Raw genomic sequence first — 19,036 nt, forward strand, 5'->3', positions numbered from 1 at the left:
TATTTTTTTTTAAGTTACATCAAGATCTAAAATTGATTTTCTTAATAATTTATTTTGCGTAAAAATTCTCGTTTTCCTTAATTTTGTTTTTTTTTTCCCCTGGTGCTTTTGAAAACTACTGGGAATTTCAAAATTTGACCTCCCCAATGCACCAACTAGATTCACTTTCCAACCGGAAAAACTACTGAGGTTAAAAATCGAAGCACTTTTTCGACAACTTATCGTGTACATGTACAGACATCTGTGCACTGCAGACATCGTTAATCGCCAATATAACTATATTAACGTTGACGTATTTAATTATTATTTAAATTATTTATAATTTATTCGACGCAACGCCATTTTGCGACATGGAGATTAAAGCTATAGACAATTTGTACTTTCACTATACATATCTATACATTGTATAACATCAATATTCAATATACAATAAGGTATAAAAAGGTAGGTACATAGTTAATTGCAATTATTATTGTATTGTCTATGTGTAATATCTATATTTTATATACCTAGTGTATATAATAGGTAGTGTATATAATAATTATAGACTCTCACTCTATTTAGAACATTTTTTTCCCGTATTTAGGATTTCAAAATCACGGTTTACTCTCAGAAATGAATGGTACTCCAATGCATTCGTTATAAATATGGCTAGGATTTTGATGCAGTCATTTTTTTTTTCTGATGTTTTAAAACGTTAGTCCGTATAAAAATACAATGTGATTTGGGTGTTACAGATTATTTTAGAGTAATTTTTATTTTTTTATTTTTTGACAGAATTAACTATAAATGCATTTTTCCCAATTTGTTCATAAAATGAATGAACATTGTTGCGATTCACAAGAGACTTTCGACAAACTGCGGATGGTAGGAATAATAAATTATATAAAACACGTCAACTTATCGTAGATAACAATTTTATTATAGTTATAGTAGCTTCTCCGCTTAAATTATCGCTGTTATATAAGTACCTACCCATTATGTGTTACTAATTTTATAACACCATACATATACACACAAAAAAAAAAAACAAATACACTACTGTAGAATCATTGTCAAGTTTTTTCCAATGTTTAAGCTATAATGATTTAAATTAATTTTTATACCTAGTGCATTTCTTGAGTTTTCTGTCATTTTCGCATATTTTGAGATTTTTTAGGTCATTAAAATCCTAGTCCTAGTTATATAAAATGTTTTTTTTTAATTTTAAATAGTTTTTCATATATTATATTTAGTGTGGATAAGAACTTATGTGGCTTACACGCAAGTGAGACTAATTAACTGTATTTTAATACGTTTATTTTGCAGTGCAATAGTTACAATTTTCTTTGGTTATATACAGATCGGCAATTTGTCTTCGTATTGACAAAACGTACGCAGTATAGCCGTATAGGTAACTATTTATGCACAGCCAGATTTAATATAAACACTGCAGTACAAAGTGGTACAATATTGTAAAATTTGCATATTCTATATTCAATATATGTATACAGTTTTTATGCACATATGAAATAGATCAGTTTGTGGAATTGGATTATTACTTTTACTCTAAATTTATACACGACATGCGGTATGCCTAGTTAATACTTTGGTATATAGTGTATAGTGCCACTTTATACCAATAATAATACCATAATATATATTATATATAGTACAATATTGGATTCGTAATACGCTTACGACGATTTAAGCCGTTTAGTATCACTTACTCCGTGCAAAATATATATATAGCATATCTTAAAATGTAAATTATGTAATAATACCATTGATTCAATAACAAAAATAATCTTTAATAATATAACAAATCGTTGACATAAACAAAATAAAAATCAATAACAAAAACAAAAAAAACTGAGGTGGTACACCGCGATAACTGCCGCGCGTGTAATAATTCGTTGAACGAGTTTTCACAGCAATATATAATACGGTACACTACGTCATCATATCATTGTCATTTGTTATTTTATTATTAATATGATTTATGTCTACCTTATGGGTATATTATTATGTTTAATGGATCGACGACAATCATTCGTCTTCGTGGTGTCCGTAGTGTTGTGGGTGGTGGGCATGGTGCACGTGGTGGACGTGCGCGTTGAATCCGTTATGCTTGTCTGCCGTGTAAGTCACCTTGCGGACTCGACCGTCTGGCTCCACCAAGCTGTACTCGCCGTGCACTACGTCGCCCTCGCGGTGCTCCGACTGGTGTTTGTGGTCACCCGTGTGCGGGTCTTTGACGCCGTACTTGTACGTGTAATGGGGTGGCGCCTGTGAGTGTGTACAAAGTTTAAATATACTTATAAGTTTTTCCATTGGAATTTGAAATTATTATTATATAGATATTGTGATGACGAGGACCTGAGGTGAAGTGATTATGCGTACGTGTGTTGTTTGCGTCTTGCAACGTTTAGGTACAACATTGTGAATTTTCAAACAGAATAATCCATTTTTATACCGATATTAACATAATGGTAAATCGACCTATTAATCAATTTTAAAGGTGATAATAGCATTGTAATATCTATTCCTTCGTCATAATTTTTGTTTTATATTGTAATTTTGAAGCAATTTATAGCATTTTATAATTTTGATACTTTGCATAGTTTTATATATACAGACCGATTTTAAATAAAAATGTAAAAATCCGACGAGAAAATATGGATAGTAATATTTTTTTTCCTTTTAAATTTAATAATAAGTCAATTTACTTTAATATTAAAACTAACCATAAACAAAATTAATTCTGTTGAACGTAAATTTACCGTGTAGTTGAATGTTTGTAACTTTTTAAGATAAAACATACAGTAATCACGTTACTTAAGCGGTATTATATTATTAATTATTATATATTGAACGTCACAGGGAGTATTCGGGGTATCACGATTTTCTGTTGTTAAAAATAATAAGGGAATGCGAATTAACGCGCACTGGGACTTCTGTCATATTTTTGCGTCTTCAGTCGATGAATAGGTATTATACAATTCATCAGTCAGTGTGATGAATAACTCGGTTGAGAAAAAAGTATGAATGTAAATAATTATGAATATAATGTGTTTTACTCGCTTGTAGTGATACTTATTTTGTGGAAAATATATTAACAGTAATGTACTTACGTAATGATCGTGTCCGTCATGATGGGTATTTTCGAATTTCGGATGGTAAAATGCGTAAGATGTAGCGTCGTATTCAGCGAAAGTAATGGCCACTATAGTGGTCAATACGAGTAAAACGACCTGCGAATTTAAATACATTTTATTTAAGACTGATAAAATATAAATATCAGTTATAGTGTTTCATAATAATCCAACATGGTTTTTCAATTCGTACTAACTAACCTAACCTAACGTGGAGATTACCCCCCCCCCCCTACCCCTAGGAAATTTTTTTACTTAAACTATAGCGCTGTATGATAAAAAGAATATGAAATTCATAAGTCATAGCTATAACATTAAACTTATGAATAATTGATACAAAAAAGGTAATTTTTAGATTCTGAACGAAGTGATGAATGTATTGATTTTACAATGATGTGTGTTTTTGTTTTTGTGTCTGTATACAGCATAACTAGTCGAAATAATGCTTCAATTTCAAACTTTGAGGGGGGGGGGGGGTTCCGATGTAAAAGTGAATATCCTTGGTGCATTATGGAGGTAAAAAGTAAACATTTTCCAACAGTTTTCAAAAATATCGAGAAAAACAAAAAAAAAAAATGACAGAAAAACGGGAATTTTTACGCAAAACAGTTTTCGACCAAATCGATTTTTTATATGGTTGTAATTCAAAAACTAATCACTGTAAATACTTGAAATTTTCACCAAATGTTTAAGTTAGTGTTATCTATATACAGTTTAATTTTCAAATTTTTTTGACTTTTTTGAGTTATTTATAGACCACTGAAATTTTCGATTTTTTTTTGAAGTGTCGGTAAAAAAATGTTGGACGACCAAAAAAACTTGAAAATTTAATATAAGGTTCCTTATGAGCTGTTCTTATTGTAGCTAAAAAACATTAAACATCGTTAGTCACAATTTTTTTTTATAAGCGTTTATAGTTCAAATTTTTACGAAATCTGTCGAAAACGCGAAAATTTGCAAATAATTTTGAAGTTTAGAAATCATAAAATTTTTCGTGTTTATAACTAAGGATTAAAAATACAACACTAAGTTTTACATAAGTTTTCCTTCAAATAGCTATAGAGAATACTCGAAGAGTCGTTATAGGAAAAATTTTAAGTGCGTTTGAATTTTAAATTTTTACGAATAGCGTAACGATAACGATTTATCCTCAAACGATTTTAAACATTTGTTATTATTCAAAAAGTATAAGTTGTAGATACTTGAAAATTTTACCAGTTATTTAGATTGGCATTTTATTTACATGATTTAATTTTAAAAATATTTTGACTTTTTTTGAGGTATTTATAGACAAATGAAATTTTCAATTTTTTGGCCCTATCAAAATACTTGAAAATTTAATACAAAGTTCCTCATAAGTTATCCTTAAAATGATAAAAATACATAGGCACGATTTTTTTTTATTAGCATTTGAAGTTCAAATATTGACAAAATACGTAAAAATCACGAAAATTCGTAAATTATTTTATCCTAGAAATTCATAAAAAATTTTCCTTTTATACTTAAGATTTGAAAATTTAATACAAGGCTCCTAAAATATTTTTACAATAGCATTTGAAAAATAAAAGAAATATATAGTCACACATTTTTTTTACAAGCATTTACAGTTCAAATTTTGACTTAATACATAAAAATTACGGCAATGTTAAAATTATCTTAGATCGAAATTCATACAAGTTTTTCTTTTTAATTCTAAGACTTGAGAATTTAATACAAGGCTCCTAAAATATTTTTACAATAGCAGTTGATAAATAAAAGAAATGTATACTCACATTTTTTTTACAAGCATTTAAATTTAAATTTTGACAACATATTAAAAATCACGAAATTCGCAAATGATTTTAAGCTAGAAATTCATAAAAAATTTTCTTTTTGTCAAGTTCAAATCTAAGATTTGAAAATTTTGAATAATATATAATATATCTTAGACAGATAAACCGTCTCCGTTCAGAATCGTTTTTCGTATACAATGATACCTATCATTGCATTCAAATTTAACCTACCCTAGTCAGAGGTCCACCCCACCCTCAATGTACAGCAGAGCGATACCCACTTACCCGCTTTTTTTTAATATGAAAATCGGAAATATGTATTCGGTTACGTCTTTGTAATTAGTTTATTACCTATCAATCTATGATACCAATTCGCCCCCTCCTCAAATGATCTTCAGATCCACGACTGTGCACTATATACACATATATTTACATATTATCTACTATTTTTAAGTAATCTAAGCAAGTAGGTACTATAAGTAATTTAATACGTCGTATAAATGTAAGTTGTAACATAAATTTTAAAATAAACAATTCACTTAACATTTTTCAAAAAAAAAAAAAAAAGTGTATATTTGAAACGTTATCATTAAACCAATATTTAATTGCATAATAATAAATGCAAAAACTGTTTTCCACCCAGATTAATGTTTTTTACACGTAATATTAATTATTACCTATATTATAGCCGTATAGATATTGTGGTACACTTACTTGTAATATAATCTTCGCCATTTTGTTTTTGCAGTTATAATAATACCTTGATACGTCTATTTTAGAATGATAAACGATTTTTAGCAGTTGAGAATGCTTGGAACGATCGACATGAACTAATGAATACTCACCACTGTAGTCGGGCATTTATACGAAAATCGAAATCATTTTAGGTGATGAAATAATACAATCCAGTGTTTAGGTACCTATCTAATAAACGATAAGAGTATTTAATGCGTTTTGCTAACATCTGCGGTGAGTTTACATTTCCGCTCCGGCAAGTTTGGTCTGACGAAAATGTTTATATTAGTAAACATTGTTTCACTAAATAATTATTCTTAATATTATCGTCGGTGGCGCTAAGGTATGAGAGGTCAGCCGTGGTTACTAACAAAACCGCCTCACCACAATGTCAGTGATATACTCAAACTCATTGCTTCTGCTCAGACTTTTGTAATATTCTGTTTTATATCTACTACAGTATGTAGGACATTCACAACTTTATCTGGGACGTATATAGTTTTACGGTCTCTGAAGGTCCACGAAATCAAAACCGCGGTTCAGACGCGTCCTGCAGTCGTTTGATTTGGTCATCCAATTCAGAATCACGAGACGGTTTCTAAATCTCTGCAGCAGTTTTCAGACTTGCCATCATTATCCTGTCGACGACGTTTCGAATTTTCGACATTTAAATCTGTTAAACTATTGTGATATTTACTAACACATCATATTATATTCACATAATTATATTTTTACTAACCTAATAATAATACCAAAGCAAATATTTGAAATATTTAATGATAATTTACTAGGTACCTATTATACGTTTATTATATTATGCTTCTTTTCGGGTGATGTATTTTTTTTATACCTCATGTAGGTACTAGATGCTAATGTAGCGTAAGAATGAAAATACGGTCTTATATTTCTATTTCATAATTGCTATTTATTTTTAATATTTTCTAATTTCTATAAGAACAACTTATTTGAATTATTTTATTAAATTTTCGACAGATTTCGTAAAAATTTGAACTATAAACGCTTATAAAAAAAAATTGTGACTTACGATTTTTAATGTTTTTTAGCTACAATAAGAACAGCTCATAAGGAACCTTATATTAAATTTTCAAGTTTTTTTGGTCGTCCAACATTTTTTTACCGACACTTCAAAAAGAAAATTCTCAAAAAAGTCGAAAATTTCAGTGGTCTATAAATAACTCAAAAAAAGTCAAAATTTTTTGAAAATTAAACTGTAGATAGATAGCACTACCATGAACATTTGGTGAAAATTTCAAGTATTTACAGTGATTAGTTTTTGAATTACAACCATATAAAAAAATCGATTTGGTCGAAAACTGATTTTGCGTAAAAATTCCCGTTTTTCTGTCATTTTTTTTTTGTTTTTCTCGATTTTTTTGAAAAATGTTGGAAAATGTTTACTTTTTACCTCTATAATGCACTAAGGATCTTCACTTTTACATCGGAAACCATCCCCAAAGTTTGAAATCGAAGCATTATTTCGACTAGTTTCGACAGACACAAAAAAAAAAAAAACACATAATTGTAAAATCAATAAATCAAATCAAAAATCAATATCACTTCGTTCAGAATCTAAAAGTCATTCGAATAATTTTTTATTCTAATACATATTTATTCGAATAATTATCTAGATAACATTTTGTCCAACTCTGACCTCTGACTAGGGTAGGTTAAATTTGAATGCAATGATAGGTAGGTATCATTGTATACGAAAAACGATTCTGAACGGAGATGATTTGTCATTCTAGAATATATATTATATTTAAATATTGTCATATATTCTATTTTGAAACAAATATTTTATTTTTCAATTAGGACGCATTTTGCATAAGGTATGGTTAATCATTTTTTCCAAAAACATTGCATGTAGTTATCATAATTCATAATACCTTATATTATCATAGATATATACCTGGTTTGAGTATAAAAATTTTCGACTTAAGTTGAACTATTCATAGGCATATGCAATTTTCGATCATTATTAGTTTTTTAAAAATTAATATCGATAAAAATTTATTTTTTGGGTAGAAGATCTTAAAAATTTAATACAAGGTTTTAAACATATTGTTACAATAGCAGTTGAAAAATATAATAAATTCATAGTCACAATTTTTTTTTATAAGCATTCAAAGTTTGAATTTTGACAAAATACGTAAAAATCACGAAAATTCGCAAGCATCGATATTTTAAGCTAGAAATTCATAAAAAAATTTCTTTTTAAGTCTAAGATTAGTAAGATTTGAACACTTTTAATAATCTATAATATATCCTAGACTACCTATAGACAGATAAACCGTCTCCGCTCAGAATCGTTTTTCGTATACAATAATATAATATCATTGGATTCAAATTTAATTCCATCCATTACACTTGTAACCTACTGTACAGCAGAGCGACATCCATGACTTGACCACTTTTTTTTTTTAATTAGCATTTGAAGTTCAAATATTGACAAAAATTAGTTAAAATCATCGTTGTTTGCAAATTATTTTGTAGGTAGTTAAAATTTATAAAAAAAATTTCGCCACCATTTTTTTTAATTTATAAGTTTTTCCACGTTTTTTTATTTTTTTATAATCTTCTAAAAACATTTATATCAGCCTCAATTTTATTTTTCATTAATTTTAAATTAAATTGTGTAGATATTAGTCCTGTTACATTATCCACCATCAACTCCATTCAACAATAAACTATAGAGAACATATACAAAATCAAGAACAACCGAATCAGTAGAATTATTATTTCCTAGTCCATCCACATCTGAAATACTCAATACTCCAAAACGTAATAGAATTAATAACGTAATAGATATGCCAAGTCCTGTTTCAAAAAGAAATATTTTCGCTGATACAATTATTGAAACTCCAATAAAAAAAAAATTAAACAAAATAATCAAACAGCAAAAAAAAATTATTACACAATAAATTTACTAATATTTCTAAATTAAAAACTAATATTAATAAATTCAAGAACCAAAGCACTTTAAATAATTTGATGAACACCCATAAATTTCCATCTCATAATTCGAGAGCGATTGTTACAATGCAATTACGAAACAAACGTCGACCATGGACCATTCAGGAGAAAAATTTGGCTTTATCTTTATTTTATAAATCTCCTACATCGTATAATTTTTTATGTTTACAAAGAATTAATTTACCAAGTCCAAGCACAGTTCGACGTTGGATTGGCCAGTCTAAGTACCAACCAGGTTTTAATAAATTATTTTTGGGTCATTTAAAAAGAAAGTTTGAATTTAAAACGTATAAAGATAAAGTATGTAGTGTTTGCTTTGACGAAATTTCAATTAAAGAACTTCTTGAATATTCTAAAGATTTTGATTTTATCGAAGGGTTTGAAGATTTAGGGAGACTTGGAAGATCAAATAAAACTGCTAATACTGCTCTAGTATTCATGGCTAGGGGCGTTTATACGTCATGGAAAATTCCAATTGCCTATTTTTTAGCTCATTCAGCTGTTAAACATGATATTTTAAAAACACTTATTATTGATGTTTTACAAGAGTTATTAAATGTTGGTTTATTACCAAAACTTATAATATGTGACCAAGGAACAAATAATCAAAGTGCTTTGAGATTGTTAAATGTTTCGGTGGATAATCCCTTTTTTTACGTGGATGAACATAAAATATTTGCTTTATTTGACAGTTTGACACACCTCATCTGTTAAAAAGCATACGGAATAATTTTATTGGAAGTAATTTTAAAAAATACGACATTGTAATATCATTTAATGACATTGTGCAAATCTATAACATCGACAAAAAAAATTAAAAAAAGTAGAGCATTATTAAAAATTACAGATGCGCATATAAGACCGAATTCATTTCAAAAAATGCGCGTGAAGTTAGCTGCACAAGTATTAAGTCTTACAATGTCGTCAACTATCCGTACTTGTATTACTACAAAAGAATTAATGTCTGAAACTGCAAATAATACAGCAGATTTCGTCGAATTTATAAATAACCTTTTTGATTGTCTTAACAGTAGAACTTTGTATAGCAGTAATCCATATAATAGTGCATTAACAGATAATAATATAGTTAGATTTTTTATCAAAGGCTTCTGATTATTTTAAAAATCTAGTTAAATTGAAAAACGGAAAAGCAACTCGGCCACCGTGTTTCGATGGATTTATTCAAACTATAAATGGGATATTAAGTTTTTTTGAAGAAGAAAAGAATAATAATATTATATTTTTATTAACAAATCGTCTAAATCAAGATGTAATTGAAAATTTATTTTCAATATTTCGCCAGAAAGAAGGTTATAATAAGAACCCTACGTCGAAAACATTAAGAACTTCCTTTAGAAGTACGTGTATATTTTCGTTATGTCAATCAAAAGGGACGAACTGTGAAGAAGAAAATGCTATTGATGACATAAGCGTAATTTATAATGATAATGATGTGACGATAACTGAAAGTATGAATGATTCATTGTCAGAAACTGAATCTATTTCTTCATTACCTTCCATTTCATCACCCAAAAAATTAAAAGTACACGAAACAGAAGAACCTAAATCTATTACTATAGAAGATTGTTCGGTTATGTATTTTTCGGCGTATTTAGCATACAAATGAATATCAAAATTTAATTGTGAAATGTGCAAAGCTAGTTTAGAATCGACAAAAAATATGAATAATCAAAATCAATTGAGCAATATTATATAAAAATTATCCAGATATCAACAAAGATGCTGGTCTCAAAGCACCAACTGATTTTTTTAACAGCATCATTGATCGTGCTTTATATATTTTTGAAAATATTTTTCCAAAAATTCAACATCAGAAAAAACTCAAAATGAAATTAATTAATTATTTTAAAGAAGATCAATTAATATCAACATGGATTAATGAAAATGCTTGTTTCGAACATCATATATTTATTCTCGAAAAACTGATATGTAAAATATTTAAAAAAGCGAAACATTTTTCAACAACATCGCATCAAGCAAAAAATTGCAAAATTGCAAATTCTTAATCATATTTAAAATTATACAATTTAATATTAAATAATGAAAATATTGTTATGTATTTTATTTTATTTTTATTATATTACTATGAAGTAGGTACTAGTGATAAATTTCTTATTATTATGTATTATTACATACTGTTTTAGATTTTAATAAGTATTAAAATTATATCAATTAGTATTATATTATAAATTATTTTTCAAATATGTATGTACTATCACGTTATTATGTATGTTTATTATAGTCGTTTAATCTATTCCGGCCGTTCTGGGTTAACAAAACCTTTGTTGTTTTTATCGTATTCATTGTTGGGTATCTAAATAATGTAAATAATATTATTTTCGTGTACGACCAAAATTATCAAGCTCTGACGTCACGAACTTCCGATTGAATTTGGATATTAATAACTAAATTAATAAATGTTATTTTATTTAAAAATAGTTGTTCATTGATACAACGCCATCTATCGGCAACCACTGTAAACATAATTTTAGTAGCCGAAAATCCCTATACTTTGGCTTATCTGTTTACTATATAATCAATGCTATAAGATAAGAAAAAATTAACAATATTAAATTTTTTTCTTCAATAAAAAGTCGAGATATTTATAAATTTAATTTTTATTATTTTTAATTGTTTTAAATATAAATGAAAATACAAATAGTCAAGTGAAATACAATATGTAGAAAAATTGAACACATCGCACTTACATTTTTAATGTTTTATCGCTATTTATGGTGTTACACTTGAAAAGAACGAAGCAAGATCTTCATGTTGTGTAGTACTCAGTGGAGTTCCCACTTGTGGAATTCAACTACCACTCGTTGATGAACTACATGATGATACACTTGGTGGTGGACGGTGGGTTGGCTGTAGTGTATGTTGACCTCTGAACTCCTCTAAAAGATCCTCTTCGCAAAACACTTGTTGCAATTTAGTCCTCACAAACATTTGTCTTTCTTCTGGTATTTCCCTCAAATATGGCAATAAGCTCATGAGAAAATGATAATCTGGATCTTCGTTTCGAGAAGCTGAATTCTTTTCTTTGAAAAATTGTAATTTTTGTTCTTCGAGCATCGTCAAATGTTTAACCGCATTGGCATTATTCATTTTGGCAACTTTTTTCTGAGGAGCACTTAAGTTTTGTGGTGGTGTAGTTGTATTCGTTGTGTTTTGAGGAGATTTTATCATCAGGTTTTCATTATCGGGATCATCAGGATCATCGGGATCAGGAGAAAAAGTAGTTGTTGAATTTTGGGTGTCTATATAAAATGTTGTCTCACTCGAAACATTACCCTGCAATTGTCTTTTTTGAAATTGGTCCTTCAAAAATTCCATGCTTTTAAAATGGACCCATCTAGACTCTTCGATGATTCCTCCTTCATCTCCACTCCGTTTTTTAGGATTCTTGCTCAACTCCTTGCGAAACGTGTCCCTCAGACCTCGCCATGTAGTTTTGGCTGCTTCGCCTAAAATTAGTTGAAAAAAAATAATTCACCAATGACTTAAATTTTAACCAAAAATATGTTAGCGTATTGAATTATTGTTGAGATTGATATGTTGTATATATTATATTATATTATTTTATATTTTTATCAACTGGGATATCATTTCGTTCACTAAGCTTCTCCTACAGAATTTCACACTGTACTATTCGAAACATAGTCTACGAAGTATGTCAAGCTATATGGGAGTGTTTCTGTGGTATACATATGTCTTTGCCTACTACAGAGAAATGGAAAACTATAGCGAGTGACTTCTACAAAAAATGGAATTTCCCCAACTGCATCGGTTGCATAGACGGGAAACATATTCGCGTAAAATGCCCTAAACAAACAGGATCGATGTATTTCAACTATAAGGGCTATTATTCTGTCGTATTGCAAGGAATATCTGATGCAAATTACAAATTCACGGCATACGGTAAACAGAGTGATGCGGGAACATTTTCAGATTCAAATGTTTATCAACGGCTTGAAGCAAACACTTTAAACATACCAGAGAATGAAAATATTCCATTAACTGACATTTCAGCACCTTTTGTTTTGTTGGGTGATGATGCCATCCTTTAAAAACAAATTTGTTGAAACCATATTCAAGAAAAAGACTCACTATTGAAGAACGTATTTTCAATTATCGAGAGCTAGGCGATGCGTAGAATGTGCCTTCGGTATACTAGTAGCCAAGTGGAGATGTTTAAAAACTGAGCTACAAATCAATCCTGATAAAGTAGACATTGTAATTAAATGTGTTTGTCTTTTGCATAATATAATCATTGATAAGGAAGGTCTTACATCCTTTGATTTTCCTGAGGTGAGCTTTGAGCCCCAACATAATGTGCCAATTTCACGGAGATATAATCACTACGGAAAAATCGCGAATGAAACTAGAGAAACTTTGAAAAATTATTTTGTTAGTCCAGCAGGTGAAATCCCGTTTCAATACAATCTACTGTTGTAATCAAGAGCTTCAAATTTATTTTGTAATCAAAAATAATTTTTTTAACGGATTATAGTTGTTTTCTATTCTATTTACTATGCTGGACAACCGACACATGCACACACGCTCGTAATTTTTATCGATAACATACAAAATATCATGGATATTGTCATCTATTATTAGATATATACATTCATATTTAACAAAATAAAATCTAATAATAACTGGTATTTATCGCTTCCCATACTTTTTGGAAAATAATATAACACGAGTTGCGACATACTGATATGCATTGAATACAATTGAATGGTTATAATAGCGTATAAAATAATATAATATGAGTAACTAAATACCGTTTTAAAATAATTGGTTTTTTGTGACTTGTTTTAAAAATATTAGTATATTCATTTCAATATGATATTAAATTAAAAATTGTACTTACTGCTAGTGTTGAGTTCTGTAGCTACTTTCTCCCACATTTGCCGAGAAATATCTCTATTGTGGTAATTTTTTTCACTCATGTACCACAAACACCTATTCTCATACACGAGACTGATTAATTTTTCGGGATCCATAGTTCAAATAAATAAATAAATTGTAATAATTATATAATTATATAATAATCAAATCTCGTCAAAACAGACGCAATTCGGACGAAATAATCAAACGCTCAACTGTTTCTGACGACGTCGTGTATGTTGTGACGTACTCAACGCTACCAGTGTAAGCAATCTCATTAGAAAACATGCGTTTGTTTGTTTAGACGAATACGTCAGAACTCGCATACATAGTAACCGTAGCCTAACATAGTTAATAGACGAACGTTTTATTTTAATTTCAACATTATAAACTTTTACATATTTACATGTCGTCGGCCGCAGTTTGATACTGTGTCACTGTGATCTCACCACTCACATCTTCTCCTCGGGGCTCGTTGTATTGTGCGCGCCTAACGATGACAGATTTCTAAGTGCAGTTGGTCACACTGTAACCTAACCCACCAATCGCAAGTATACCGGTCCGTTCGCATATTACCATTCTGCACATCAAATAAAACCCATACAAAAATACGGCTTTCTCATTGGTTCATCATTTGGCGCGATAAAATATTTTAATTATTTATTATAAATTATCCATACAATTAATATATTATGGATATAAGTATTAAGTATATATTATTATATTATTAGAGAACTTATATATATTATATACGTGTTTAAATTTCATCAACAAATTAAATTATTATTATTATAATTAAGTATAAACATAATTAGATACCTAGCATAATATATAATATACATATATATATTATTTTAATAATAATTATTATAAAGTAACTATCATAGTCAAATAGAATAATACAAATTAAACAAAGTTCTGTATAGGTATACCAAAGCATTTCTTTTGTTCAAATTATTTATGCAAACAGTAGTACCATAGACAAATACTATTTTAAAATATTTTATACATTTAGTATATACATATATATATATATTATTATTTTAAATATTTAAAGATTTAAAATATTTTTATCATGGTCAAATAGAATATCTTTTGTAGACATAATATAAAGAGTATAATTTTAAATTACCATGCTCAAACAGTAGTACTATTTAAAAATATTTGTAAGTACTATGTGTTTAATAATTGAGTATATTAATTAAATTATTTTATAGCACAATTAATAGTTACAAGCACTTATAAGTTATAATAGTTTAATGAGATTTTGCATTTGGTGCACAATCAGTAACATTTTTAAATAAATTTCTAGGTTTCTTTTTTTGGTTTCTTTGTTCTGTTGAAGCAGGTCGACCTATAATATTATAATTTAATAAAATTAGTAAATCATTAAGCAATAAGTATGTTGTAGTTAATAATTATGAAGATACCTGAAGGTAGACGTTTACTTCCTCTGGTTATTCCAGGTTTTCTCCTTGAAATTGTTGTTGGTTGCACTCTTATAGCAGCACCATCCCTTTGTCTTAGTAACGTTGATTTAGACCCTGCAGTTGCAAGAAAAGTATTAAATTGTCCTTCAGAATTAATTTTTTCTAATCTGCTTTTAAATTTTAATAAATTATCATAAGACGAACCACCAAACTTTCTAACGTTATTTATCATTATACTTTGTATATCTTTCAAAATTAAAAATGATTTTTTTTCATCCATAATATCCTCTTTAAATTTATCCACTATTGTTTCATCATTTTTCATATCATTTTCATTACCAACTTCTTCATTACATTTTATTATACTATTAGCTTCATTACTTTGAACTTGTTTATTTGTTTCATGTTGTTGATGTAGAGTTTCTGTTGGTATTAAACTTTCATAAAACGTTGGCGGAGGTGCTCTATCACCTAATGCAAGTTTTGATATTAAATATTTATCTTCAACTGTTATTGGAGGAAAATTAATTCCAGTTGTTTTAAAATATTTATAAACAATGCATTGGTGTTTGCAAAATTTTCCATGAATACCTGCTTCACATGAACAAACACCAATATTTGGCTCAACACAATACATCATTTTTTTATTTTTTTCACTTGGGACATAAAATTCTTCATTGTCAACATATATATCTTCTTTAGTGACATAATCAATTTTTTAAATTAATTTTTGAAAAAACAATCGAGCAGTAGAATTTCTATCATTGGAAAATTCTAAAAATTTTTTTTTATAGTATTCCTCCAATTTTGTACAACTAAAGTCAATCAGTGAAATAACATTGTAAGCTTTAACGCGACATAATATATTTTCCTTGAAAATTCTTACTGATACTTCACTGAAGTTGTTGGTTTGATGGCCTCTATTAGTATGATCCCTCCAAGCTAAACACCAGTTTTCTTTGTATTTCCAATGATGAACAGTAATGTATTTTTGCCACATAGGATAGTTACTTCTAATATTCATAGTTTCGATATATTTTTCTTGTGCCTCTTCAGAAGTCTGCGCATATAACATTTCCCTAAAAGCTTTCATCATAGGAGGGCGATCTTCTTTTTTAATACTATTTTTACTGTCCCACAGCCATCTCCAAACTGATTGTAGTACATGGAAAATGCAAAGTAGCGATCTCGACTGTGGCCACACAGTTTTCAGTGCATTAATTTCGGCATCTGAGTTATCTGTCAAAAATAAAGATGGGTAACCTTGACCACCAAATGCGTCTTTTATATTTTGCTTTATTAAATTAAATCCACTTGAATATGATGCTTCACTTTGGCCTTTGGATATAATTACACCTAGAGGAGCTGCACCAGCAGCACATGGAGTTAGTAAAAATGTAATGCAATGGTTTTCAGGATCACAAGAACTAGTTGAATCGACAAAGACAATATCTTTGGATAATGGCAAATCATGAGCTCGTTTCATAATTGGAGTTAAAATAAGAATAACAAATGGTTGCTCTTGGAAGTATAATGAAATCCCATTTGTAGCATAAGTTTCTTTTTTTTCTTCTAGTTTCTAAAATAAATTGAAAACAATTTCAAGTAATATTCTATAATAGAATGTAATTCAAAATTTTAATTAATTACGAAGTAGCATTAAAGATTATAGGAAATAATTTGTAATAAATTACATCCAATATCTATTCTATCTACAATAAAACCAACACTTATTAAATACTCAACATCTGTAATGTCAAGTTATATTCTCACTAAATACCAAATATCCAAATGAAAATGAAATATTGAATATTTTTAATTTGTAATATACAATTATAAAATATAAAAATGCTAATTTTAGTGCTTAAATACATGCATAATTTAACTGATAACTGTATATAATAATTAAGCTCTTATAAATACTTATAATACTTGAAAAATGAAAATATAAAGTAAAATCTGTAATATGATTATGAAAATATAAGTCCACTTGATTTGGTTTACTATTCTGATGCAGTATAATAAATTTCAAAATTATAAGTACCTATTTATAATTTATAATGAAAAATATTTTATATTAAGTTACATCAATAATAATAATAAATTGAAATAATATATTCATCAAATAAACTATTAAACATATATATTTGATTACCATAATTACTCCTTGACCAGTACGGGGTCCTAGGTTTAGTACTCTCCACTGATCATGCCAATGTTGCACACATCTTTATGTTGGGTTAATTCTACCGTTCGCAAAATTTTCAATAGGTTTATTTGACATATTTAAAATACTCTCATGATATCTATTAATTATAAAATAATATAAATATTTTATTTGTATACTTACTACTTAGGTTGATAAGATATAATTTTTTAAAAAATGTTAATTTTTATTAATAATACTAATAATGTTAGTGATTAATGATTATCAATTGTAATTTGTTTAACATTAGAAACAGAAAAAATGTTATATTTAAATATTACTAAGTTAATTCTATTATAAATATTATACAATAAAATTATGTTTAATTAATATTAAATGGCACTATCTATTATAAGAAATCAGCGTAAATAAATTATACTTTAAATCTGTCACATTATTATTTATTTACCGTAATGCATCTGATATTGTCATCCCATCATTAAAATACTCTTCAAAAGTGTTTCTTAAATGTATATCTGGATTTAAAAACCGTAGTGCTTCTGCAGTGTTAATATTATGATTATGAATATTTGAAATAGTAATCACACCTAAGTACACACATAAGTACTTATTCTATAAACATAAAATATTATTTAGTTGTTTAATAGTATTTAATTTAAAGTTTCAATATTTCAGTAAATAATTGTAAATTAAAAAATGTTTCTATCATTAATATAAATAAATAGTTTCTAATTTTATGACTTATTAGTTGATTGTTATTATAAACATTTTGTTTTGTGAAATATTAAATACAGTCAATTACGGCCAAAGATATATAAACATACATAATATTATGTTTATAAATCTGTTATTACAATTTACAGCACAGTTTTTTTTTTAAATTTTAAATTTGTTTTATAATAATATGACAATCACACAATGATTAATATTAAATATGTATATTATGTATAATGTAATTTTTAATTTAACTTTAATTTTAATATAAAATTACAAGAAGATGTATAACTAGTAACAAGTTACAAGTTACAAGAGTTATATAGGTAATTTAGTTACATGTGACTATGTAACCCTGCATACAGCTTAAATGTAATTATTATTTTACTTTGTGTTTTACCCACCTTTACAAAAGGGTCACTTTTTCTGGTAGAAACAGTGTCTATTTTCACTACAATTTTAATAAATGCTTTACAATCAGTATTCTTTGATTTACCTCTTTTGTTTAATGTTCTATCTACTTTATGGTGAGAACTATGGTGGCAAACATAATTTTTTCTGTAAAGTAATTAAAAAAAAAACATTTAAATTACATTCCTGATTCATAAATAAAGTTATTTAATTACATTATATTTATTAGATAGCTACATACTTGCATTGAATATATGTTCCATTAGGAACTGTTGTTCGTACATTCCACCTAGTGTTAGTGTTTGTAGAAAATTCTTCTACCCATTTACCGATATCTTGTATATTATTTAAATTTGACCGAACAATAGTTATTGAGTCATTTTTTACAATAATATTTTTAAATGAAGAAGTCATAGTATCAGAATTTATAGATAGATTCATTTTTAAATTAATTAATGGATCACTAAATTATGTAGAAAATGCACCATGTAATCATACCAATTTAATCGACATCACATTAAATATTAACAACAGTAAGATTTCTACAAAATACCATACTTAGTTACTATAAATAGATATCATTAGTAATAAAGTATTTATTGATAATAAAAAAAAGGGTTAGGTAATATATTTCTTACATTGTATACTTTTTATAACCTCATTAATCTATTAATTTATAGTTAATTACCTTAAGATATAGAATATTTTAATTAATATACTCAATTATTAAACACATAGTACTTATACAAATATTTTTAAATA

At 27.6% G+C, this 19,036-nt stretch overlaps 3 protein-coding genes across 3 annotated transcripts; all 3 read right to left on the reverse strand.

Moving 5' to 3' along the window:
* Positions 1-1,769: 1,769 nt before the first annotated feature.
* LOC107173041 (uncharacterized) lies at positions 1,770-5,979 on the reverse strand. Its single transcript, XM_015523394.2, has 3 exons — positions 5,621-5,979; positions 3,114-3,233; positions 1,770-2,268 (listed from the first exon to the last, which is right to left on the reverse strand). Exons 1-3 carry the CDS (start codon positions 5,765-5,767, stop codon positions 2,029-2,031), a joined length of 507 nt encoding a protein of 168 aa, XP_015378880.2. The 5' UTR covers positions 5,768-5,979; the 3' UTR covers positions 1,770-2,028.
* Positions 5,980-11,258: 5,279 nt separating this feature from the next.
* On the reverse strand, positions 11,259-14,007 carry LOC107173020 (uncharacterized). The gene is made up of 2 exons (XM_089220763.1): positions 13,536-14,007; positions 11,259-12,123 (listed from the first exon to the last, which is right to left on the reverse strand). The coding sequence occupies exons 1-2, from the start codon at positions 13,666-13,668 to the stop codon at positions 11,465-11,467; spliced, it is 792 nt and encodes a 263-aa protein (XP_089076889.1). The 5' UTR covers positions 13,669-14,007; the 3' UTR covers positions 11,259-11,464.
* A 686-nt stretch (positions 14,008-14,693) lies between these two features.
* Positions 14,694-15,751, reverse strand: LOC149058992 (uncharacterized). Its single transcript, XM_089219673.1, has 2 exons — positions 14,983-15,751; positions 14,694-14,906 (listed from the first exon to the last, which is right to left on the reverse strand). The coding sequence occupies exons 1-2, from the start codon at positions 15,620-15,622 to the stop codon at positions 14,809-14,811; spliced, it is 738 nt and encodes a 245-aa protein (XP_089075799.1). The 5' UTR covers positions 15,623-15,751; the 3' UTR covers positions 14,694-14,808.
* Positions 15,752-19,036: the final 3,285 nt, after the last annotated feature.

The sequence above is a fragment of the Diuraphis noxia genome, unplaced genomic scaffold (genome assembly GCF_037042655.1).
Source record: "Diuraphis noxia isolate RWA-SAM2 unplaced genomic scaffold, SU_Dnox_SAM2 contig0002, whole genome shotgun sequence".
NCBI classification, from domain to species: domain Eukaryota; kingdom Metazoa; phylum Arthropoda; class Insecta; order Hemiptera; family Aphididae; genus Diuraphis; species Diuraphis noxia.